The 27,006-nt window shown below is 42.9% G+C and overlaps 1 protein-coding gene across 5 annotated transcripts in view; it reads right to left on the minus strand.

The window, feature by feature from the left end:
* Positions 1 to 27,006, minus strand: part of TBL1XR1 (TBL1X/Y related 1) — a 121,422-nt gene that overhangs the window by 23,908 nt on the left and 70,508 nt on the right. For all 5 annotated transcript variants that reach the window (XM_073674933.1, XM_073674928.1, XM_073674931.1 and 2 more), the window contains 3 exons: positions 7,527 to 7,593; positions 3,610 to 3,715; positions 1,676 to 1,821 (listed from right to left, as the gene is read on the minus strand). In XM_073674933.1, coding sequence (XP_073531034.1) covers positions 1,676 to 1,821; positions 3,610 to 3,667 — 204 coding nt within the window. In that variant the 5' untranslated portion in view covers positions 3,668 to 3,715; positions 7,527 to 7,593. The remainder of the gene's footprint in view (positions 1 to 1,675; positions 1,822 to 3,609; positions 3,716 to 7,526; positions 7,594 to 27,006) is intronic.

Consider the following 27,006-nt stretch of genomic DNA (forward strand, 5'->3'; position numbering starts at 1 on the left):
CACTTCAATCACTTATAGGACTGACAGATAGCTGTCAGTTAAATGAAGGGAAGTGGTGGTCACGCATGTGTCACATTATGCCCCCAATCTCATGATCGGTCAGCTCTCTCAGCAGTTATCCATCACATCCTAAAAAACTAATCTAACCATCTCCCAGCATGTGACATAGTAGTACATCACATGTCCAATGTAAGTGTAAGGAGCAGAAACAGGACCTGCTGGCTTTATTACAGGGGACTTCAGGACCCCCATTCTCCCCTGCATCATACCAGCTACTTGCCTGCGCATGTCTAACAGCAGAGACTGCTGCAGCTTATCCATTTAAATATCGATGTCAAACACTGACCGTGGCATTTAATCCATTCCTGCATTAGGGTGTGAATTAACAACCTGGAGTGGGATCCACAAGCGTGGAGGGGGCTCAGGAGCTGAGCCTCCTTCCACATTTGGCTGATGCTGGCTATATTACATAGTGAAGTTACAGTCGTGGCTGTTAACCCTTTCTCGGACAGCAGCATTTATAGTGGAAAGTGCCCCATTGCTTGCATGCACAGGCTCCCATCAACCCCCTGTGATGTGACCTAAGCAGCCAGGGGCCTACTGAACGCTGACCATCGCTGCCATCTAAAGCCCCCGTCTCACACAGCGAGATCACTGCTGTGTCACGGTTTTGGTGACGCAACAGTGACCTCACCAGCAATGTCGCTATGTGTGACACTTTGCAGCGATCAGGCCCCTGCTGTGAGGTCGCTGATCGCTGCAGAATGTCCTGGACCTTTTTTTGGTCGTTGCCCTCCCGCTGGTCAGCACACATCGCTGTGTGTGACCAGCGGGAGCAGCGATCAGGCTGGTAACCATGGTAAACATCGGGTTACTAGGGGCACACGCGCACCTAGTAACCCGCTGTTTATCATGGTTACGAGCCTGCTAAAGTGAGCGGTAACCTCCGCTCACCGTAGCAAAGTGGTAACCATGATAAACAGCGGGTTACTAGGTGCGCGTGTGCCCCTCGTAACCCGATGTTTACCATGGTTACGAGCCTGCTCCTGCTTCAGCAGGCTGGTAACCAGGAGCAGGACATCGTGGAAAGATTCATTCCACGATGTCGCTGCTCCCCTGATCGTTGGTGAGCCTGCCTGTTTGACAGCTCACCAGCGACCACATAGCGACGCAGCAACGATCCCTGACAGGTCGTATCGTTGTCGGGATCGCTGCAGCGTCACTAAGTGTGACGGGACCTTTAATCCTCCTATGAAGCCCAGTCTTTGGCCCTTAACTTGAACTATATACCCCAATACAATTTATAGAAAAAGCAAGCGATCGCAGTTTCAAGTCCCCTAAGGGGACTTAAAAAAAAAATGAAGTTAAAAAAAAAAAAAAGTGGAATCATGTTTTGTTTTTCGTTACCATTTCAGACTAGGATTTTTTTCCCGGTTTCCAGTATATATTATATTGCAAAATGAACGCTGTCATTCAAAACAACTTCTTCAGCAAAAAAACTGAGCCCTCATCAGGTGACGCCAGCAGAAAAATAGTAGTTCTGTCTCTTGGAAGACGGAAAGGAAAAATAACCGAAGTGCAAAACAGAAAATGGCCTGGTCATGAACAGGTTAACGTTAGGCATTAATACAATTAAAAAAATAAATTAATTAAAAAAAATAGTAGAGTGGCTTACCTCGTTAATGCTAACTTCTGCTTCCACATACTGCAATCCTTTCTGAATAATAGAGATTAAAGCAGCAGGAGGCACCAGGGCACCATTGATATTGGATTGGCTGATATGGCTTTCTATACCAAATGTAAAGGCGGAATGGGAAAATCCTAGAAAAAAAAAAAAAAAAAAGATGATGAAAACCCACCAGACAGGAGTCCTTTGTCAGCTTCTGATCCTACTATGGCAACAGTAGCATACAACCACAGCTCTGTCCACAATACCGTTATGGCTGCCAATCTTGGAGAAATGACTTATCCGAATGAACCTGATGGATCCCGCATCTACAGTGTTTACCCGAAATTAAACCCTAGCATGATTTTACAGGATTTTAGAGTATGCTTGAAATATAAGTCCTACTACAAAAATAAGCCCTAGTTAGAGTCAGGTCCCGCGTTATGGGGGAAAAAAATTGGGACGTTGCCCAGGGCGCGCGCTCTCTCTATTCTGAAGATAAAACTGCGTAAGGACATTAGCTGACATTACGGTCATGTGACTGATGTCACCAAACGTTCTTTAATAGCTGGAGTCTAAAGAAACTAGGCTGGTATGTACACACATGTATGTGTGCACTATATATTATATATATTATATTCCACCTAGGTTTAAGAGGAGGAAAATAAAAAATAAAAATTTAAGCAAGAAATGTGGTCATGATGCACTTTTAAGGGGGAGAGGGTCTTCTGCTGACACTTGATATAGGGGTAATGTCTCCCAATTCTGACAATATCCCCCTTTCCTTTTATATGGCGCCCCTCATCCCTGTCCTGGTATGCATGGCGCCCCTCATCCCTGTCCTGGTATGCATGGCGCCCCTCATTCCTGTCCTGGTATGCATGGCGCCCCTCATCCCTGTCCTGGTATGCATGGCGCCCCTCATCCCTGTCCTGGTATGCATGGCGCCCCTCATCCTCATCAGGCTGCATATTAAAAAAAAATTAACACTCCTACTCACCTTTCTTCTCTCTCCGCACTGATCTCTCCTTGTGAGTCGCGCATGACGTCACTGCCATGCGCGGCTCACAAGGAGAAATCAGCTGCCGGAAGTCACTGCTCCCCACGCCGGGTTTCTGTGCGCGGGGAGCAGTGACTTCACTCTCCCTTCATAGCCGGCACACAGGAAAGCCGCGCTGCGGCTGCTGCCGGCTATCTACTGTGCCCGCTCATTAAAGGGCATGAATATTCACCCCCTCCCCATGCCCATGGGCGTGGAGAGAGGTTGAATATTCATGCCCTTTAACAGCGGGCACAGGAGATAGCCGGCAGCAACAGCCGCAGCGCGGCTACACTGTATAACGCTTTTAAGGAGCATGAATATTCAGTGCTCCCACGCCCCATGGGCGTGGGGAGCAATGAATATTCATTTTCTTTAGCAGCGGGGACAGTGCAGGCTGCAGTAGGCGGCTGCTGCCTCTTGTTCCCCGCTCCTCCACCGATGCCGCTCCCCCCCACACCACACAAATACACACACCCCCAACGTTCGGACTATAAGACGCACCCCCCATTTTCCTCCAAAATTTGAGGAAAAAAGTGCGTCTTATGGTTCGAAAAATACGGTATATATATTACACACGTATATATATGTACAGTATGTGTGATGACATGATTACATTTGAATAAATGGTAATTTTTTTCCATAAACAATCCACATTTATTCTTGAACATAAAAATAAAGACAACCCCTGAAAATAAGCCCTAATCTTTCAGGAGACAAAATTATTATGAGACCTTGTTTATTTTCGGGGAAAAACTTTATATAATGGGATGTGTCAGATTTCGCTTTCTCTATTAACTCAATTTGTCATTACTTGTCGCCGATTTTCCACCCGCAAAGCTAGAAGGAAAATCTGTAGCCTTTCCACTATGTGTGAATGCACTCATAGTAAAAAGTTACTCACCCGATTCTTGCAAGTATCTGTACACCAGGAAATTGACCTCATCACTGCTTATACTCATCTTTATGCCCACTTAAACCATGAGGTCACAGCAAACTGCAATTATTTCCTAGAAGTGAAATGAAAAAAAAAAAGTTATTTCCGCAAAAGGCAAAATTTTTCATTTGTATGCACATACAATATACAGGACCGCACAAAAAAAAACACTAAGAAAGTTCACGTCCTTTATTTATGACGGGCAGCATACACGGATGGCGTTCCTGTGCGGCCGGTTACATCACCAAGACATTTATAGAGAAGTGCCAGTTTGGTGTGTGAACTGGACTAAACTGACAGTTCCAGTTTTGTTTTTGTGTGTGTGTTTTGCTGCTTTTGTACAAGGATGTACGTAAAAAACAAAAAAATATTGGTCACCATATTCTAATAACCAACTAACTTTCTTATATTTCTGTAGATGGAGCTGTATGAGAGCATGTATTTTTTCAAGACAACAGGTACTTTTTTTCTGGCACCATTTTTGGGTACATTTAATGTTTTGATCACTTTCCTAATATTTTATTAGTAGTACGCTAAAACCACAACAAAAATCTGAAATTGAGTAGAGATTAACAAAAACAGCAATTAGGACATAGTATTTTTTTATTTTTAAATGGCATGCAGAATACAAGATGAAAAATATGGTTTTATATTACAGGCTGCTACAAGCATGACAATATTAAATATATGTAGTTTTTTTTTGTTTTGTTTTTTTAAACATGAAAAAGGAAGCGAGATCAGCTGCAGCCCGGACTTCCTCTTTATGTTCAATTCGTATGAAGGTGGGTACAGTGACGCCAGCGCTGATTGAGTGCCGGGCTCACCTGTCATAACAGCACAGGATCCCCAGGACCACGAGTGCCCACACCGCTGGAACTTTGCCAGCACGGGAGGGGAGTATAAGCTTTTTATTTCATCAGGCCGAACATTTAGATGGACAGCCCCTTTAAGCCACCAGTTGCCAAAGCAACCCATTGGCACCCCTCGATTGTAGTGCAGTGGTGCCAACGAGCTGACAAAGGGAGCGATCTCAAACTCCTCACATGCCGCCGTCACTATCAACAGTGGCATCAGAGGGGCTAAAATGATAGATTAAACATGACTGTATAACAGCCGACTCCTGATGCGGATGGCTTTGGCGCAACTTCTGTGCCATCCATGAGACGTAACTGTACGCCTGATTTTGCAAAACCATTTGCAAACTGGATATAAAGTTTTGCCCATTTTCAGAAAGTGGTTATGAATGTGTTCTGTCCATGAAGAAAAATGGATAAAATACACACATGAAAATTTGGCCTTAGGTTTGGGCCCATGCTGCAGTAGCCAGGTACACAGGCAAACTGATTGTTGGATAATAATGACTGCATAAGTTTGCAGGAAAACATGCAATAACAAGAGGCCTATAGCAATCTAAAGACATGAAGACCGCCATTTTTGAGTATAAAGATTTAAAGGCGTCATCCAGAACCAATCACATCCATATCCACAGTGAATGGTGCCGACGTCGTTCTGACCACACACACACCAAAATGTGTGAACGATCAGCAGTATTGCAAATGTGTTCTATTCCAATGAACAGGACATGTGCACAATACCTCCTGATCGCGCAGGCTTATCAATATCATGGGCACCATTCACTTCCAATGAGGATGTGAGCAGTGCTGGATAAGCCCTTTATGGAAAATGTATTCTTTAATCCTCACTATTTAACCAGCTCAAGACCGGAACAATTTTTCCCAGTTAATGACTAGGCCCAGGTTTAAAAAGAGTTAAGGTCTTTTATTGCTTATTCAAATTCTTTTTTTTTTTTTTTTTTTAATGTAACTCCTGTAATTTTTTTTATATACATTTCTTCTCAAAATTGGCAAAATCAAAAATAAAAAGTAAAATACAAAGTGAAGAGAGGAGGTTTGTTTTCACCATTTTTATTTAAACAATTGTTTTCTTGAGAATATTACATAATTTAAAAATATATATAAAAAAAAAAGTGTGCACATAAAAAATACACATTTTAACCCCCTCTAAGGGGGCATTTCAACTCTTTAAAATACATTGTTAAAATTGCCCATTTTCCTTGTATTTGGGGGCAGCCGTATTAGTTATAGGGCAAATTCGGACTCCTGCCCCCACTGCAGAGCTGCTCTGGGTCTGCCTAGACCCCAGTGGCTCCTGCAGCATCCAGCAATCACATGATCACTAAAACAAGAGGTGAAAGCAATGTTTCTACTTCCTAAACTGCATGCACAGCGCTCGTCTCTGCCTTCTCTATGGGGACTTAGTCTCTGATATAGCCAGACTACCCAATCTCTATGCAGGCAGAATAGCACTTACTAATATATCATAAGTTTTACCAACTCTAGCCATCACTGCAGCCCTGGCAGCTGCACTTCAGTCCTCAAAACTAAAGAGAGACTCCTGTATCGCATGTGACCAGTCATGGGGTGTGAAATGGGTTGGCTGACTGGCTCATTTTATTGCCCAAGCCAGCCTCCTCTCTCTGCCCTGGCTGTGCCAGTAGGAGGAAGGGTTAGCTATAAAAAGAGTCAGTCATACAGCTCCCGTCACATAGATTGCTGTGCAGACACGTCATCAGTGCTAACTCCTATATGAAACATGGCTGAAGTGAAGTTGCTGGGGCCGAGGGACATGCTGATGTCTGGAGATTTGTACTAACCGTTATACCAAGAATCAAAAATGCATGTAAATAGCAGCATAAGGGTCCGTTTACACAGGAAAACCTGGGCCACTAAGCAAAGATTTTGCTTGTGTCGCCATTTTCAAAGACAGGCAATGTTTTCAATTTTTTGGGCAATAGGGCTGTGTGATTGCTTGTTATTTTGTGCCCTGAGCTGGTATGTTTACTGATACCATATTGGGACAGACACGATAAGGCTATGTTCTCACATGGCGTTTTTTCAGCAGAAAAACCTGACCTCTTGCCAGGAAGGTTTGTTCAGGATTTTGCTGTGGTTTTTTATGCACTGTCCTTTTGTCTCTTTATGCATGTACATAAAAGTTCAGTGAAAAAAAAAATAATAATCTCATTCTATTCCATCAGGTTTTGGCACAAAAAAACACTGAAAAAAAAAACAAAAACCTGACACCTGCGTTTTTTGGTGAATTTTTTCAGCGTTTTTCTAGCACCCATTACTTCCAATGGGTGAAAAAACGCAGAAAAGAAACGCTAAAAGTGATATAATCTATTCTGCAAAAAAACAACCAAAAAACAAAATATTGATGAAACAAAAACCAAGGAGCATGCATGAGATTTCTGGAAACTCAACTCTGCTGGTACTGTAAAACGCAACAGAAAATTTGCATAAACAAAGGCATTAAAAAAGCAATGTGTGAAAGTAGCCCAAGAGGCGATCAAAACATGTTTTTTTGGGTTTTTTTGCATTGTTGTGGCGGCCAAACCCCCCTAAATTCTGGTGTTTAACCCCCCCCATGATCTGGTTGATTAATTTTATATTTTGATAGCTTGGACTTTATGGACAAAATACCACATGTGTATTTCTTTATTTTTAATGGGACAAAAGAGGGTAATTTGAGCTTTTAATACAAATCCCCAACACGCGGCTGTTGGAGGCTGAACATCATTCTCATCTGCTGGGAAAGATGCATGCTCAGTTTCTGAGTCCACATCAAGGTCAAGGAGCAAGAATATGACATAACTGTACGTTATTTGTCAGTAAGGGGTTAAGGGGCCCTTATCCATCTCCAAAACATTGAGGGCCGGGCCTGACATGAATAGCAATAATCTATACAAGCAACAGAAATACATTTGTTGGCTTCCATTCATTTCAATAAGGGAGAGACTGATCAAAAACAGATATAAAAGTGGCAAGATGCAACATTAAAGAGTTTCAGATTTATCAACTCACCAGAGAAAACAGATAATTTCCCAGTAGTCTTATAGCAATGGCTGCAGACAGTAAATGTGAGAGTTACCTGGAAAACACAAGAATGAAAAAAAGGTTGATCTAGAAATCATACTTTGCAATATACAGTGTGTGATTATAAAAGGTCTCTGCAGGCAATCCAGTGATTAGTGCAAGGACGTACTTCCATTCAGAGATCTATATGGGCAACCTCACACTCGCTGCTCTCATGATCCAGCGACACACCTCAGCTCCGAGCACAACCTATCCATTCTGTTATCATACATACTACAGAGATCAGCAGAATGGCAGCAGAATCAATTGCCTGCGCCCTGCAATTCCGATCTTCCACCCTTCTATGGGCATTGGCTTCTTGTTTCTTCTGCACAGGTGTCGGCGCCTCAGCAGAAGAAACAAGAAGCCAATGCCCATAGGAGGGTGGAAACGTAACGTGGAATACGGCAATTCCAGGACGTAGGCACGGGACAACCACTAAACATCACTGGGCCCTGTGAAGGTGAGGAGACAGGTATGCAAATGAAAACCGGACACCGTTTTCTTCCAGGCACCGCACGCCCCAGAGCCTGGAAGAACGCATTAACATAAAGGATTAAAAGAGGATTAAGACAAACAAGCCCGCAGATATGAGGCATACAGGTATGACTATTTTACGTATTCTAGAACCTATATGTCCATAATAATAATTTAGGTACGTCCAAGGGGGTGACAGACTCCCTTTAAGGAAGTCAATTTTTTTCCCCTTCACACAAACATTTAACTGGTTTAGAAGGGCACCATAAAAAGGGAATAGATCACTGCCAAAAACTCCACTTACCAGCAAATATAGTGGTAATCTGCAGGTAAATGGACTGTAAATCAAGCCTGACAGGCTGACTGGAGTAGCGGCTACAAGGAGAAAAGGAGCCTAATCATCAGGACACGTACGCTGCAGAGCAGGCTGTCAATCAATGTGCAGGGGAGCGATTAGAGCTCCACTCACTACAGCGAGCGGTGACTAAGTGCTCCCTACAATAAGCAAAAACTGACCATCACCTCCTACAAGTGTGAACAGTGCACACAGCTATGACTGCACAACATACAAACACGTGTGGACCCGCACTAACAGCAGCCCCAATGCACGTTTTGTGCGGGCTTGCTCGGAGGAGCTGTACCTCCATGTGTTTTTTCAGCATTATATTAGGTAAATATGCCGGTGTCAGCAATATCCGCATGAGGAGCGGCGCCTGCGTAGTATACCACACACCATATGGAACAGTGCTTCCGGCATTCAGAATGACCGAGCGGGTCAGAGGGAAATCCCTCGTGATGGCAATGACCCGCACGTCATAATCGAGCACAGTCGGCAATGTCCCAGCGCGTCAGTGTGGGTCCACACAGGTTCGTTATGGGTAAGGTGCACATCTTATAATAATATTACATCTTAATTGACACTATACAGCAGAGCCCTTATACATGTGGCATTATCTTGTCCTTTGGTGTTAGCGAGTGGCTATCGCATGATATACATGATGTTACATCCCATTTTTTATGCACTTGCATTCATTTATACAGGGGATGTTTATTATACCCATACCTATTACCATGTGATGGCCTCTCTATTTACTTTAGAGGAGATTGTAATAGTATGATGGCTGCATGCATTTAGCTAAGATGCAACACCTCCCATGCCCAGTATGTTTTTGTGGACTACTCACTTAAATACTTGTGCCGTTGCTACTGGTGACTATTTTTATAGCCTTATAGTCTTTGTATTTTTGCCCATTCATGTTATACTTGTCCAAATAAACTTTTGACTTGTTTGGACTATGACTGTCTCTTGTAGGAATTAGCTATTTTTCTTCAAATTATTTTTATTAATTTTTAAGTGGAATTAGCTATTGTTGAGTGTCCTTGGGTATTACCCTTCCAGCCTGCTATTCTTGGGCATCTAGCTGGCGCTATCTATATCTATCTCATGTATGTGTGTTTCGGATGATACAGACTCTACATACCGTATTTTTCGGACTATAAGACACACCTAGGTTTTAGGGGAGGAAATTAGGAAAAAAAGTTAAGCAAAAAATGTGGTCATGATGCCCTGTTAAGGGGGAGGGGGTCTGCAGCTGACCCTGTTATAGGGGTAATGTCCCCGAATTCTGTTAATATCCCCCATCCTGGTATATATGGTCCCCATCCCCATCCTGATATGCATAGCACCCCTTGATCTCCATCCTGGTATGCATGGCACCCCTTAAATCCCAAACTGGTATGCTAGACAGGAGCACATGTAACAGACATGACAGTCTGGACACGTTGTGGAAAACGTTCTGCTGCCTGCAACATCCTCCAGCATGACCGGTTTGGCAGTGAGTCAGTAATGGTGTGGGGTGGCATTTCTTTGGAGGGCCGTACAGCCCTCCATGTGCTCGCCAGAGGTACCCAGACTGCCATTAGGTACCGCGAGGAGATCCTCAGACCCACTGTGAGACCATAGGCAGGTGCAGTTGGCCCTGGGTTCCTTCTGATGCATGACAATGCTAGGCATCATGTGGCTGAAGTGTGTCAGCAGTTCCTGCATGATGAAGGCATTGATGCTTTGCACTGGTCTGCCAGTTACCCAGGCCTGAATCCAATCAATCAGGGACATCATGTCTCGTTCCATCCACCAACGCCACATTGCACCAGACTCATCACGACTGCGGCATCACATCCCAAGGGTGCAGATAGCGGTGACTGTGGGCAGCGGGCATGGTGCGGCTCGTGGGCCACTGTTTCAACCCTTCGGCTGTCTTGGTCCACAGGCCGGACTGGAACAACTAGAGGGCCAGATGTGGCTCATGGGCCGCAGTTTGCCCAGGTCTACTTTAGAGGATTATTAATACCATTGCTGACCAGTGGGGGTGACAGCAGCCAAACACTTCTGTGTTCTGAGGAAACCACAGTCTAACAGTGGCTAAGCTCAAGGAGAACAATTTGATCGGATACGTGCAATCGACATCTCTCCCGACCATATTGCTGCCTGTTGATATCGGCGGGTTTGTCCGATATTCTAGTGTGTATGGAGACTTATCTATTAAATTCCCGGAGGAGGCATTTTAGAAGAACTGACCCATTCTGTGTTGTCCTGCAGATTACAATTGATAGCTTTGCTGCACACTGTAGCTGTACATTAAAGGGAATCTGTCACCCCCTGGGACTTTTCTACCTACTAATATAGGTAATGGTTGGGATGGAATGGAACCATGGAATGGTTAAAATAGTCATACCTGTATGCACATATCTGTAGTCTTGATGTGCAAAAATTGTCTTATATTCGTTAATGGTAATGATTTCTTCCAGGCTGTGAGGTTTGAAGTGCCTGAAAGAAAACTCTGCCTCCATTTGCATACCACCCCCCACCCATCAGCATCACAGCCATGTGACCTGTATTGCTGGCCCTAGAATCCCACAATTATGCTTCCCTATTCCGCCCTGCTATGGGCATTGGCTTCATTGTTCTGCGCAGGCAAGTCACTGCCCATATTAATAAGTAAAAAAGTCCCAGGGGGTGCCATTCTTCTTAAATGAAAAATCACTGCAAGCAGCAAACAAGTGCTTTTAAAAAGGTGTGGACTGCAAATTCCAGAAAGCAAAAAGGACAGCGTTTCAGCTTGTAGAAACGTAAGGGTATGTGCTCACTGTCCAGTGTCGGCTGCGGCCCCGACGCTGCAGAATAGCCGCCGCCGGCTTCTGCTCATTATGCAAATGAGCACGTTTTTGTTTTTTTTTTCCCCCACGTAGGGACTTTCCTCAGACGTTAGGTCTATGTGGAAAGGCCGCATGCGGACCCGCAAGGGAAATGGACATGTTGCGGTCTGGAAAGATGCGCCTCATGTCCGTGGGTGATCAACAGGTACACGGAGATGCATAGTGGACATGGGATTTCTACAAATCCCATCCACTATGCTGTAACATCTGGACGCTGCGGGTTTGACGCTGCATAACCACGCAGTGTCAAACCGCAGCGGCTCCTGACCGTGTGCAAATACCCTGAGGTAATAATGATTTGGACCCCAGCTGTGACTAAAATCAATCAGTAGTGCTACATAAAGTCAGTGTGTAGCCCAGGTCTTAAGTGAGAAGAGGTTTAAATGCTACCATTTTAGGGTACATATGACAGTTTAAATCGCTTGTAACTGCATTTTTGGGAGAAATAAGATGACCGAAAAACTGGAATTCTGGCAATTTTTCTTCTTTACTGTGTTTGAAAGGTCATTCCTAAAATCACATTTATCACAATGCACAGTAAATGCAAGTTTATTGTTAAAGGGTTTGTCCAGGATTTTTTTATGTGACTGCAGACTTGTGAATCCTCACATTGCACACAGCACAAGCTGTGAGGTGCAGACTTTCATGATAAAACTGGTATCCAGATCTTCCCCAAAGTGCATCCAGCTGAAAAAGTGCAGTCCCATTTTTATCTGCCAAAACTACACTTTCCAGCAAGACTTGCTTCTCCTCAGTGCTGCAGACCCTTCCACTCTTTCCTGTATGCACCTGACTAGCCCTACCTTAGTTTAGCTTGATGATAACTAATTAATAGTAGAATTCACCTTATGATTCTGGGCACCGTGTGCTCCTTTACAATTCCATGCCACAATGATTTTTCTGGTCTTATGCCATCTACAGCACTATAAGTGGCTGTGCAGTTTTACCCAGAGCCCAGCTCTCCTGCTCTCCTCCACAACAGCAGTGCAGAGTGGTGTTCATTCGCTGACAGATCAGTTTTGTGAAATGGAAAATGCTGCTCTGTTAATGCCCACAGCAGAAGATTATCCTCTGTTATATGCATTATTAAAGCATTTGTGATTTCATATCACTGGCCTCAGCAGGAGGCCGTAAACAGAGCTCAACGAATCTCATCCCCTCTATATACAGTTCCTCTATGCGGGATATCTCCTTTCAGCGTCTGTATACCGCCCCATACTGCAGTATATATTTTCTGTCAGCCCCCTGTATACATCCTGCAGTGCTCCTTTTCGTTAACAGTGCACAGGTACACAGCTGCTTCCTGATATGAACTCTCAGTGCTGTAATGTGGGAGACTCTGCCCCTTTCCAGTACATCATCCCTCATAGTAGAAACTTCAATACTCAACAGAGCAAACTATGCTGGCAGAATGCCATAGAAAAACAGCTTTAGCAGGATTGACTATGAGCACTCTAACCTCTACAAGATGGTTCCAACGGTAAGTGGAGGGTCATCCATAGGGGATAATAAGTGCAAAACGGGCAGATTTAATAAGGGGTTATATTGACACTACCGAATAAATTGAAGTACATAATTATAGGACTATGCTGTGATGTTGGGAGTAATCCTTTAAAGTATTGGTTAAATATTTACTTCTAGATATTAGAAGAATTATGATTGCAGTGATACCAAACACCAGACGTCTGACTGGTGTAATTTAAGCTTTAAAAAGATATAAATTACACCAACTTCGTAGCTTGCACAATATTACAATATTTTAATATTGCAGTATATGGTTAAAATAAAAGGAACACGACAGCGGATGAATGCAGCCCGATCCATGGCAGAATGTATCAGACACTGACTATGCTTTCAGCCATCAATTTTTGACTCTTAAATCCTGCAGCATTTCAGAGATCAATGTACTTTAAAAAAAAACAGTCCCTGGCAGCTTTTCCTCACTTACTGCCAATAACAGGTCTCTCTCCATACACGCAAACAAAGGGACCTGGCACTCAAGTGGAGCAGGCGGGGAGAAGTGCCCAGCCACCTTTTATAGTACGCTTTTTTTTTTGTGAAACGCTGCAGCATTTCAGAGTCAAAACATACTAGGCTCAATCATAGATCCAGCAACTGATTATGCTGCACGTCATTCCGGCTACATGTATCCGCTGCCAGGTTCCCTTTAATGATCTATGAAGACTAGCCAGATCGAAGTGCCAAGATGGTGCCAATGGGAGCCTTTGGTGGGCAATTGGCACCTGAAGGAACCCCCTCAAAGTTAGAATCACTTAAAGAAGTTGTCCACTACTATATAAAATGCCCCCTATGTATTTAAAGTGTGGAGAGAAGTCTTTTTGTAATTACCTTGCTTGGTCTTTATTGCCTGCGAGCAGTGCCACAGGCATCACGTGACCCCGGCTGCAGCCTCCTGTGGCATCCGCTGATGTCACATCAAGTCGGGTGAGACTCAGTGATGCGCTCCCTCCTGATTGATGGGCATTGAGCGGGGTTTTACCGCACGTCACAGCCCAGCATCCACTGCGCACTTTCCCAATGAATGCAGGGAAGAGGGAAAACGCACGGTGGATGCTGGGTGTGATGTGAGGGGAAGACCTGCCCACAGCCCATCAATCAGCGGAGAGCACGTCACTGAGTCAAAACCAGCTGCAGCCAGAACTTGACGTGGCATCAGCGGATGTCAGAAGAGGCTGCAGCCGGGGTCACATGATGCCTTTGAGTGGGCACCGATGGCGCTGCTCACAGGCAATAAAGAACAAGCAAGGTAATTACAAAAAAAACTTCTCTCTACACTTTAAAGAAGTTGTCCACTATTATATAAAATGCCCCCAATGTATTTAAACTATGCTTAGATTGATAGCAGAAACTAAGTGGTTAATCATAAGTGATCATTGGTGTATAACAGAACCCTCCAAAGACATACTGATCGGGAATCTAGATTGTGAGCCCCAATGGGGACAGTGATGATAATGTCTGTAAAATGCTGTGGCATTAATGGCGCTATAGTAAGAGAAAAACACACACAGCCAGCCCCCCCATTTATGGAGCGGGCTCAGATTTAAGCTCACTGTAAAGTCTACGGGGACAGCGCAACTTGGATCCTGTATCACCTAGTGGTTAATCCCTTCCCTCCAGAGGTGAAACGCATTGTAGAAGGGTACACCCATCTACCCCAGGTAGCACTGCAAGATGGACTCTTCAGAAAGAGGCTCCACTAATCTGAGATTATCCGCTAATCCGAAAAGAGTAAGAAAGTTTCAGAAATACAGTACAGCCAGGCTTACATATGATTCATGGTGCATTAAACATTAGCAGTTCTCAGACTAGATTGAGAGAATACGCTTGATCTGGATAGAAAGAGACGTATCCAAAGGTCATCGCCAAGTACTGAAGCAGTTGCTATGACAACAATGCAAGCCTCCAGTTATGCATTCAGTCTTCATACCACTCCAGATAGGATTACACTAACTCATTCACAGCAGAGAGGCAGCCAAGGAGGAAGACTCCTGCACGGAGAAGAGATCACCTCTAAAAGGGAGTCAAATATTTAACAAAACCCAAAATTATTAACAAAAAAAATATCACAAGAAGCAAATGCTGGACTGAAACACCAGGAGAATAAGACAAACATTAGGGTCATATACTTCCCTTAAACTTTTAGAAGAGACAATATTGGTTATGTTCTCACATTGATGTTTATGCAGATTTTATTTCATATTCAGCAGCAAAATGTGTACTGCCCGGCCGCACAATGCCTCAAAAACGGTGCTCAGTCAGAAAGGAGCCCAAAAACTCATAAGATCACAGATCTGTCTGCCAAAGAATAGAAAACCAAGTCAATGAGTAATGGACATGCATAATACTTCCATCAGCTCAGGCTTGGAACGGACCATGTTCTGCAAGGGTTGTGGTTTCCAGCCATGGCTTGTGTGTGAATCCCTAAAACACAGGATTGAGATGTGCCCCTGCCGGAGCCAATCAGGGTTCAGATGTGCTGTGCGCCTTTTCTGGGGTGTCAGTCTTTTCAGAGGGGCACAAAAATGAAGTTATGGCCCATCTGAAAGCACAGACACTGCTGCAAAGGGGCACCAACGAAGTCCATCCATACTTTGTCACTTTAATGAATGGCCTCATCAGGAGGACATCCAAATCCATATTTTCAGGGATTCAGACGGAATCAAAGCACTGCTTGTCAAAAAGAGAAGAGCTTAGACAATCTTGACTAGGGAGGCCTAACTGCAGCTTGCAATGCTTGTCAGTGTGGGAGCGGGTACAGGTAAGTACTAGTAAGAGTACTAGTAAGAATGAGTAGCCAGTGCCAAAACCCTTACAAAATGGGTAGAATGAGGGTCTTCTAACTCCACCAGAAAGCAGATGAGGTCTGCATGTCAAGTAGTCCCATTCTCTCTCACTCATTTTAAGTGCTCTTACAAAATATTGATAATTGAGAGGAATGACAGTGGTTTTTATTAAGTCTGATGCATAAAGGAGAGATTTTTTGGAGATAAGCACAAAAAGTAAATATACCCAGTAAACTAAGATTATTTTGAAGTAATTTTCATCCATGAGATGTCCGTGTGAGATTGGTTTTCCATCTTCTTTTTTTTTTTTTTTTAAATGTAGAAGGGTAGCTGACCAAATTCGTAGGTTTATAATAGAAATGTATCCATAAAAATTGGATGCCACATGCATGTTGTGTGGGATCAGATTATTTTTTTATTCATTTATTTATTTATTTTTTTTAAGTGTACCCATAGACTTGAAAGGGCAAGTCATTTGTGGCTCGGTAGAAAGTAGGGCATGCTGGGATTTTTCTCAAGGACAGTCAGATTAAGAGTAAAATCGTTCATTTGAAGAGTCCCATTGAGTAAACATTGGTCAGTATGCAGTCCCTCTGTACCAGTCTATTTAGTTAATTTACTGTAAGTGATATCTGTATTTTGTACAGACTGACCATCCTTGACTGGCCCAGACAGAGCCCTGACCTGAACCCAATTGATAATCTCCGGAGAGACCTGAAAATGGCTATCCATAAACGTTCACCATCCAACCTGATGGAACTGGAGAGGATCTGCAAGGAAGAATGGCAGAGGATCCCCAAATCCAGGTGTGAAAAACTTGTTGCATCATTCCCAAGAAGACTCATGGCTGTACTAGCTCAAAAGAGTGCTTCTACTCAATACTGAACAAAGGGTCTGAATACTTATGACCATGTGATATTTCAGTTTTTCTTTTTTAATACATTTGCATAAATTTCTACCTTTCTGTTTTTTTCAGTGAAGATGGGGTGCAGAGTGTACTTTAATGAGAAAAAAAATGAACTTTAGAATTTAACAAATGGCAGCAATGAAACAGTGAAAAATGTAAAGGGGTCTGAATACTTTCCGTACCCACTGTATATGTTCTAATAGGACATATTGACAGGGCATCCTCATCATTGAAACTTATACCATCAGGCTACAGCAATGACGTAACATTTATGTATTTATCTGAGCGCGCAGCAGTGGTGAAGAGGCAGTGTAGACCCACCTCGAGCCAGTACCTGCTTTTTATTTTATACATCGGAAACATTATACAAAAATACAGTTTTAAAAATAGACAACCCCTTTAAGTGCGGCTTCAGAGACAGACTTTAGGAATGACTGTTTATTGCAGTGCCAGAAACTTGCTTCTATACTGCGAGTTACAAATGCGTAGTTAATTAAAAACACACAGTCACGTTCAGAATTAAACTTGCTGGATTTACGCCGCCTTCACAGAAAAGGTTCATTTGTTCCTAGAATCTCCTGTTGGTTCAATAAGCAGCTGGCATCCTCCCCGCAGCATGCCAATGTGTAAACAAGCGCAGAGGACTACAGCAGGGAAAGCGCCTGCAACAACACTTTACACATCAAGGATACAATCAGGACCTGGTCATTATTTAGGGAACAGAAAAGGAAGTTCTGTGGCCTCCCCGCCACAAGGAGTACAACTGCAGTGCCACCGCCAACAGTCCACGCCACACAATCTGTGCAGGCGAGCAGGGGTGCCAAGTCTGTCCTTCAACGTGTGTGAATGTAGGCCAATATAAAATGCTTTAAATGTCAGTTACCCAATACCCTGTGATGTGTGGAGACTGCTCACACGTGATCTTGGAAATAGTCTTGTTGTAAGCAGTCATGTTCATAAGTTTCCCTTATGTTTGAGTGTAGGGGGGTCTGGAAACAGCAGCCATAATACAGACAAGATAAGGCTACATGAACCTTTCCTTATGGGGCAGACCTACTAGTGCCAGTGAGCGGACAGCAGTGTCTTTACTGCAAGTTATAAAATGAGTTACGGTACTATGTCTATAAAAAGAAAATTGCCTCTTCAGAGAAAAAGAGGACTTGTACTCTATAGCGCCACCTATTGGAAGCAGCAATCCTACAAGTCACAATCAACCCTTTAACGAGTCGTGCAATATGACACAAGCAGACAGGGTGGCACTATTGCTACAATACAGCAGATCTCAGAGAGAAGCAAAAAAACGTGTTTGCAAGAAGACAAGTTCATGTCTCCTTTTCTGTGTTAGCTCCTTGTCTCACACTGGTAACTCCTCTTTCATGTATAACAAGCTCTGGAGGCAGAGTTATCGTCCAGGAAGCGTTCGCCCCATAGCCTGGAAGAGGTCATTTATATAAAAAGTGATAAAAGATGATTTCTCAACAACAAGACATCTGATGTGTGGCATAGAGGGAGGACTTTAAAGCTATGCTGAGAAGTGATCTCTACAGAACATGACCTGTCAGTCTAATATGGAGATCAGTGGCAAGTACGAAAGCTGCAAGATTTAGCAATTTCTATTCTTTAATAGTGACATATTAAAGGGAATTTCTCACCACGCTTTTGCTACCCCCATCTAAGAGCAAAATGTGGAGACAGAGACCCCAATTCCAGCGATGTATCACTAACTGGTCTGTTTGCTGTAATTTTGCTAAAAATCAGTTTTATTAGCAGGAGATTATCACTATAGGACTAGTAAACCTGCTGGCACGTAGTCCTCCACATTCATGAGCTCTGTAAAACGTCACCCCCACCACTAATTGGCAGCTTTCCGCCTTTGCACAGTGTACACAAAGCTGTAGATCCGGGTTTGGGCAGGGCAATACAGAGGTCAGCATTCAGAGAACTGGTTGATCTGCAGCAGATAAAACAGCAATTTTAATCAAAAATACAACACCATGCTCATCTGTTTTTAGGGTTTATTTTCCTACTCTTCATAAAGTCGGTCCCCCTACCTAATTTTTTCAGGTCTTCCTTTCAGATGGGGTAGCAAAAACCTGTGAGATTTCCTTTAGGCTACATTCCCACGGTGAGTTTCTGGTGCGTTTTTTGACACTGTTTTCAGCTGTGTCAGAACCACAACATCTTACAGTTCTAGAAAAGTGGATGGGATTTATAGAAATCTCATGCCCACAGTGCTTTTCAATGCTGTGTAAACTCACCTGTGGTGAGTTTTTCAAATTCGCAGAAAGTCAATTTCTCTTGCGGGTACACTGAGTTTTCTGTGCGGATTTTCCACATAGACTTATATTAGATAAAGAAAATCCACACGAGTTTTTAGGGCATGTCTGCTGCAGAAAAGCATCAAACACACATGTAATCCGCACAAAAGTATAGGAATAAAGTGTCAAAGCAAAAAAACAAAAAGAATCAAAACACAAAGCAGCTTTATTAAAAGCATGACACAGGAAACAATCGTAGCGTCAAAAAAATGCAAGTAACTTAAATTAAATAGGTGCAGAAATTCAGCAACATCAAAAATGCATCAAAAGTTCATAGTGGGAACTTAACCTTAACCCCATAATGCTCGATGACAGGAATAGCACATCATGAGCGGGTGTCAGTTCCTGCTCCTTGCCGTGCTATGCCAGTCATGACCAGCGCCTCCGCGACGTCATCGTGGGGCCTGATCATTGCCATGATGACCCCGGGTCACCAAGCTATGTAGAGCTTCTGAGACCATGCTCACAGCATGGTCTCAGAAGCGTTCTGTACCGGTATACAGCACTGCAATGCTAGTGCATAGTAAGGAATTATACTGGGGGAAAAAAGTGAAAGTCCCATAGAGGGACAAAGTAAAAAAAATATATATATACACTACACTAATAAATACACATGTCTATGTGAAAAAAAAGCAAACATTTGTCATCGCCACGTCCGGATCAACCCGATATATAAAAGTGAACGCCGTATAAAAAAAAAAAAAAAAAACACCCACACAAAAACATAGCAAACTAAGGTTTATCATCATACCACTGGAAAATGGAAAAAAGTGGAATGAAAAGCAATCAAAAAGACAAATATAAATAAAAATGGTATCGCTGAAATGGTCATCTTGTCCTGCAAAAAACAAGCCACCATAGAGCTCCATCAGCGGAAAGATAAAAATAAAGTTATAGCTCTCAGAATAAAGCGATACAAAAATAATTTTACATAAAAACTTAATTTAGAAAAAAGCGCCAAAACATAAAAATAGATATATATATATATATATATATATATATATAAATGTGGTATCGCGATGAACAGAGCAGCCTTATCAATTTTGCCACACGCAGAATGGCATAAAAAAAAAAATCATGAATTGTTGGATTTTGTTCAGTGTGTGTGCGTGTGCGTGTGTTTTCTGCCAGCTCAGGTGCTCTACCAATGTGATACGACACCCTCAAATCATTCCAGCAAAACCTGAACTCCAATATGGCGCGTCCTTCCTTCTGCACTGTGCCTCAAAAGTAGTTTCCCCCACACACAAAGGGTATTGGCACATTCAGGAAAATTGCACAACAAATTTACTCCTGTTACCCTTGGGAAAATAAATATGGGGCTTTAAGAAAATTGTGTGATTTTTTTTTTCTATGCTCTACGTTATAAATTTCTGTGAAGCACCTGGGGATTCAAGGTGCTCACCACAAATCTAGATACATTCCTTGGAGGGGTCTAGTTTCCAAAATGGAGTAAGGCTATGTGCCCACGATGCAGAAATGCTGCATATTTTTTATGCTTCTCCCTGGCAGGAAAAAGGCATGCGGATTTTACAAGCGTTTTTCCCGCCAGGTAGAAGCGTTTGTCAAGCGCTTTTGCATGCGGGTTATCAAGCGCTTCTCCAAGTGATTTTAGCATCACTTGGAAAAGTGCTTGACAACTTGGTCACACTATATAAATCCATGCAACCGGCATGGATTTATATAGTGTGACCAAGAAATAGCTATAAAAAAAAAAAAAAAAGAATGGTAAAAAATAAAGATTATACTTACCTTCCGAAGGCCCCCGGTCTCCTCCTCCGATGCGTCCGGTCTCTCGCAGTGGTGTGAAGGACCTGCGATGACGTCATTGAGTCATGTGACAGGTCACGAGACCGCAAACGTCAGCGGTCGCGTGACCTATCACATAACAATGAAATTATGTCAGGTCCTCACACCACCGCGAGCCGCCCAACACATCGCACGCATCGCTGAGGAGGCCGGGGGACATCGGAAGGAAAGTATAACCTTTATCTTTTATTTTAAATTCTTTTTTTTTTTCTTTTTTTTTACAGTTTCTATGGTACCCAGGTCTCCTTTCCTCCAGACCTGGGTACCATCCGCACATTGAACCGTGTGATATAAGCTTGTGCAGATGCAGTGATGCGGATGTCACGCGGTCCAATGCAAGTCAATGGTGGCAATTACGCTTCGCGTCCGCAAAATTAATAGGCATGCTGCGTACTGTTCCGCAATGATAATCCACAGCGGAAATTTCCGCAGCATGTGCACAGCACATGCGGATTATCATTGGGGACCATGGGGCACGTATTACCAAGCGTTTTTTAAGCGTTTTTGCTGCGGAAATTCCGCGGCAGAAACGCTTGAAAAACGTATAGTGGGCACGCAGCCTAATTTGGGGAGGTTTCCACTGTTTAGGCACATCAGGGGCTCCCCAAATGCAACATGGCGTCCGCTCTTGATTCCAGCCAATTCAAACGATGCTCTTTCCCTTCCGAGCCCAGCGGGGCACCCAAACAGTGGTTTTCCCACACATAGGGGGTATTGCTGTGCTCAGGAAAAATTGCACAACACATTTTCTCCCGTTTTCCTTGTGAAAATAAAAAAAATTGTGTCTTAAGTAAAAGTTTTGTGAAAGAAAGTTAAATATATTTTTCCTTCCACGTTGCTTCAGTTGCTGTGGAGCACCTTCAGGGTTAATAAACTTCTTGAATGTGGTTTTGAGTACCTTGAGGGGTGCAGTTTTTTGAATGGTGTCAGTTTTGTTTTTTTATTTCATATAGACCCCTCAAAGTCACGTCAAATGTGATGTGGTCCTTTAAAAAAAAAAAAAAAAAAAGTTTTTGTAAATTTAGCTGGAAAAATTAGAAATCGCTGGTCAACTTAACCCTCATAACTTCCGAACAAAAAATAAATTATGTTTCAAAAATTGTGTTGATGTAAAGTAGACAGGTGGGAAATGTTATTTATTAACTATTTTGTGTGACATCTCTCTGATTTAAGGGCATAAAAATTAAAAGTTTGAAAATAGTTTTAAATTTTAAATTCTCAAAATTTCCGATTTTTTCACAAGTCACATCGAAGAAGATAACATGAAGTACAATATGTTACGAAAAACCAATCTCAGAGTCACTGGAATATGTTGAAGCGTTCCAGAGTAATTACCTTATAAAGTGACAATGGTCAGATTTAAAAAATGAGGCCTGGTCATTAATCTACAAAGTGGCTTGGTTCTTAAGGGATTAAATGGAGTTTGTCATCCGCAAAGAAATTCACCATACGGTCCTCTAGAGGCCTTAGCACCTATAAAAACTCATACTTGTGGATAGTCCCTCCATTCGCTGCGCACACACCAAAAAAAAAAGAGTGACTTCTTTTGTAATTTGTAAAAAAAACAGAAATAATTGCTTGAATTTTAGTTTTCCCTGAGACCTGTAACATTTTTTTATCTTTTGACCAACGGAGCTGTGTGAAGGCTTGGTTTTTTTGCACGGCGATCTGTAGTTTTTATCTATACCAATTTAGGTACTGTATATACAATATTTTGATCACTTATTGCATTTTTTTGTGTAGTGGCAATTCTTTAGTTTCTTTACATTTTTTTTTTTTTCCTTTTTACCTCCTTTAACGATAGTGTTAATTTTATATTTTGAAAGGTCGGACTTATGAACAATGAAAAAGCAATAAAAAATACATACGGTTTATGTTTGGAATTTTAATGGGGTGGAAAAGGGCAGAGAGGATGACTTGCATTTTACATAGTTAACCCCTTTACCCCCGAGGGTGGTTTGAACATTAATGACCAGGCCAAGTTTTACAATTCTGACCACTGTTACTTTATGAGGTAATAACTCTGAAACGCTTCAACGCATCCCCCCAATTGAGATTGCTTTTTCGTGACGTATTGAACTTCGACATACTGGTAAAGTTTATTCGAAAAGACTTGCGTTTGTGAAAAAAACAGAAATTAAGCGAATATTTTGCAATTTTCATGCCCTTAAATCAGAGAGATGTCACACAAAGTAGTTAATAAATAACATTTCCCACATGTCTACTTTACATCAAAACAATTTTGGAACCAACATTTTTTTTTGTTACGAAGTTATATAAGGGTTAAAAGTTGACCAGCGATTCCTCATTTTTCCAACAAAATTTACAAACACATTTTTTTTTTTTTCCTACTTTGACCCACTATGGGACTTTCACTTTTTGCAGCCTGATCACTTTTAGAGCATAGAGATGCAGCAGCATCTCTGTGCTATACAGCCTGTCAGCGCTGCATGCATAAGTTACTTTGGTCACGCACTGCACATGACCAAAGTAACTTCTCCTGGTGACCCGGATGTCGTCATGACGACATCGGGTCACCATGACAACATCCAGGACCTGGCTCAGATAGCGAGGGACGACAGATAAGAGGCAAGTATCAGCGCTTACCTCCCCTTGCTCCCGGAAAGCTGCGATCGACTTAAATCACAGCATTTCAGGGGTTAATGTGCCAGCAGCGGTGCTTGACATCTCCGGGCACATAGCACCAGGTGTCAGCTTTGACAATCAGCTGACACCCGATGCGATCGCCCTGAGCGTAATAGTATGTAGTTGGTCCATAAGGCCCAGGGAGCAGCTACGTACTATTACTGACCTCGTCGTAAGGGGTTAAGAAAAAATTTTCTTTACTTTATTCTGTAGTCCTTTAGGGGGCTTGAACCTCAAATTGCTTATACTGCAGCAAGGCACCTTCAGCAGAACTTTGTCCATGATAGCAACCTGTGATCGAGTCACCGAAGGGTGGGGGGTGAGCGATAGTCACATGTAACCAGGGCTGTGAAGTCAGAGTTGTGGAGTTGTAGAGTTGTAGTCGGAGTTTGTGTCGGTGCAAAATGGACCGACTCCTAAAATATATTATAAATTGGGTACGGTAGTTCAATGCAGTTTGTGGGGAATATTTTTTCATAAGATTTTGGGAAAGTTATGAAATGTCATATAATGTCTGTCCTATTCCTGATCTAAGGGTCTAGGCTTTTAGCTGAGATTAATCTGTGCCACAGTAAAATTTATCACTTAAACATGAGCCATGTATGAGGGAGTCAGAGTCGTGGAAATTGAGGAGTCGGAGGTTTGGCTTACCGACTCCACAGACCTGCATGCAACCCACCAACCCAAGGTTCATGTGCATTAAATTCCACTGTCAAGAGTGACAGCAACATTTAATTGTATAGCAGCAGCCGCAGCTCAGCTCCATCTGCTGCTGGTAGCAGTAGATAATGGCTGTGTTACGCAGTTTCTGAGCTTGAAACAAAGACAGAAACTCTGCATAGTAATCGTATGTCATAAGGAAAGGGGTTAAAGAGTACCTGTTGCCAGGTTATAAGTGACCAAATATGGGCTTAATTATTTTAGTGCAAGTTTTTATGGTCTTTACCAATGGAGCAGTGCAAAAATTACCAATGAAGATGCAGAACAACCACAAGGCACGTCTCCAGATACTCACATGAACAACGCCCCTTTGTAAACACTATGAAAATTAGCACAAAATAAGAGCCCAGATCTCAAGCTTTCTTTACTCAGCAAAAGTAGCCAACCCCCATTAAGGCCGGAACCAGTTTTGAGCTTCCTGACAGAGCCATTTTTAAAATCTGACTTGCCACTTTATGTGGTGATAAGTTTGGAAAGCCGCTTCCAAACCCAGTGATTCTGCAAAGGTTTAGCAACCAGAGCCGTGGAGCCTGCATACAATGGACCGACTCCTAAAAAAACACTGCTCAAAAAAATAAAGGGAACACTTAAACAACAGAATATAACTCCAAGTAAATCAAACTTCTGTGAAATCAAACAGTCCACTTAGGGAGCAACACTGATTGACAATTTCACATGCTGCTGTGCAAATGGAATAGACAATAGATGGAAATTATTTGCAATTATCAACACACTCCATAAAGGAGTGGTTCTGCAGGTGGGGACCACAGACTACATCTTAGTACCAATGCTTTCTGGCTGATGTTTTGGTCACTTTTGAATGTTGGTTGTGCTTTCACACTCGTGGTAGCATGAGACGGACTATACAACCCACAGAAGTTGCTCAGGTAGTGCAGCTCATCCAGGATGGCACATCAATGCGAGCTGTGGCAATAAATTTTGCTGTGTCTGTCAGCGTAGTGTCCAGAGGCGCTACCAGGAGACAGGCCAGCACACCAGGAGACGTGGAGGGGGCCGTAGGAGGGCAACAACCCAGAAGCAGGACCACTACCTCCGCCTTTGTGCAAGGAGGAACAGGAGGAGCACTGCCAGAGCCCTGCAAAATGACCTCCAGCAGGCCAGAAACGTGCATCTGTCTGCACAAACGGTTAGAAACCGACTCCATGAGGGTGGTGTGAGGGCCCGACGTCCACAGATGGGGGTTGTGCTCACAGCCCAACACAGTGCAGGATGCTTGGGATTTGCCACAGAACACCAGGATTGGCAAAGTCGCCACTGGCGCCCTGTGCTCTTCACAGATGAAAGCAGGTTCACACGGAGCACATGTGAGAGACGTGAGAGTCTGGAGACGCCGTGGAGAGCGATCCGCTGCCTGCAACATCCTTCAGCATGACCGGTTTGGCAGTGGGTCAGTAATGGTGTGGGGTGGTATTTCTTTGGAGGGTAGCACAGCCCTCCATGTGCTCGCCAGAGGTAGCCTGACTGCCATTAGGTACCGAGATGAGATCCTCAGACCCCTTGTGAGACCATATGCTGGTGCGGTTGGCCCTGGGTTCCTCCTAATGCAGGACAATGCCAGACCTCATGTGGCTGGAGTGTGTCAGCAGTTCCTGCAAGATGAAGGCATTGAAGCTACGGACTGGCCCGCCCGTTCCCCAGACCTGAATCCGATTGAGCACATCATGTCTCGCTCCATCCACCACAGACTGTCCAGGAGTTGGCGGATGCTTTAGTCCAGGTCTGGGAGGAGATCCCACAGGAGACCATCCGCAACCTCATCAGGAGCATGCCCAGGCATTGTAGGGAGGTCATACAGGCACGTGGAGGCCACACACAATACTGAGCCTCTTTTTGACTTGTTTTAAGGACATTACATCAAAGTTGGATCAGCCTGTTGTGTGTTTTTCCCACTTTAATTTTGGGGGTGACTCCAAATCCAGGCCTCCATTGGTTAATAAATGTGATTTCCATTGATGATTTTTGTGTGATTTTGTTGTCAGCACATTCAACTTTGTACAGAACTAAGTATTCATTGAGAATATTTCATTTATTCAGATCTAGGATGTGTTATTTGAGTGTTCCCTTTATTTTTTGGAGCAGTGTATATAATAAATTGGGTATAATAGTACAATGCAGGGTGTGATGTAAATGTTTTTATAAGTATTTGGAAAAGTTATGAAATGTCCTATAAATGTCTGTTCTGTTCCTGATCTAAGGCTCTTGGCTTCTAGTTGTGTACACGCTCAGTAGTGAGGTAGAGCTGTGGAGTCGAAGGTTTCGCGTGATCTACCAGTCCTGTTAGCAGCAATTCTTCTTTTTTAACATTTACTAAATTATTTTTTTAAAGAGCTATTTAGTATTTTTAGGGGTCTATATATCTATCTATCTATCTATCTATCTATATATGTCAGAAGACCATCAAAAGTGATACCATTTTACACCGCACCCCTCAAAATATTCAAAACCGCATTTAGGACTTTTTTAACCGTTCAGGTACGTCACAGGAATTAATGAAATGTGGAATAAAAAAAATTTATTCTTTCAACTAGGTGTAATGAGAAGGAAAAAAAACATTAAAAAAAAAAAACTTTGTTACCCAATTTCTACTGGACACAGTAACACCCCATGTGTGGTCAGAATTTACCATTTGGGAGGAAAGGTGTGTTATTTGACCAATTTTAGCTGGAATATATTAAAAGCAGAAACCTCTCATAAGTGACTCCATATGGGAAACTGCACACCTCAAGGAATCTAGGTGACCAATACTTACAGTACCATATGTATAACAGTTTGCGGGAACTCATTCCCTCTGTGCCGTACATGCACGGCAGATGTTGGGAAGTGGTTAAAGGGATTGTCCACTTTCAGGAATATGGATCCCGTACATGCTAAAACAGCAGATATTCAACCTCCCCCGGTCCATTGACTGTTATCCATCATTGCTCCATCTCAGTGTTTGGTTACAGCGGTGACGTAGACAGCATGCATCACTATTGCAGCCAGTCACCAAGCTCAGAGGCTTGTGCCTCTAC

The sequence above is a fragment of the Phyllobates terribilis genome, unplaced genomic scaffold, assembly GCF_046119375.1.
Source record: "Phyllobates terribilis strain yellow unplaced genomic scaffold, ASM4611937v1 Scaffold_3__8_contigs__length_932513732, whole genome shotgun sequence".
Taxonomy (NCBI): Eukaryota; Metazoa; Chordata; class Amphibia; order Anura; family Dendrobatidae; genus Phyllobates; species Phyllobates terribilis.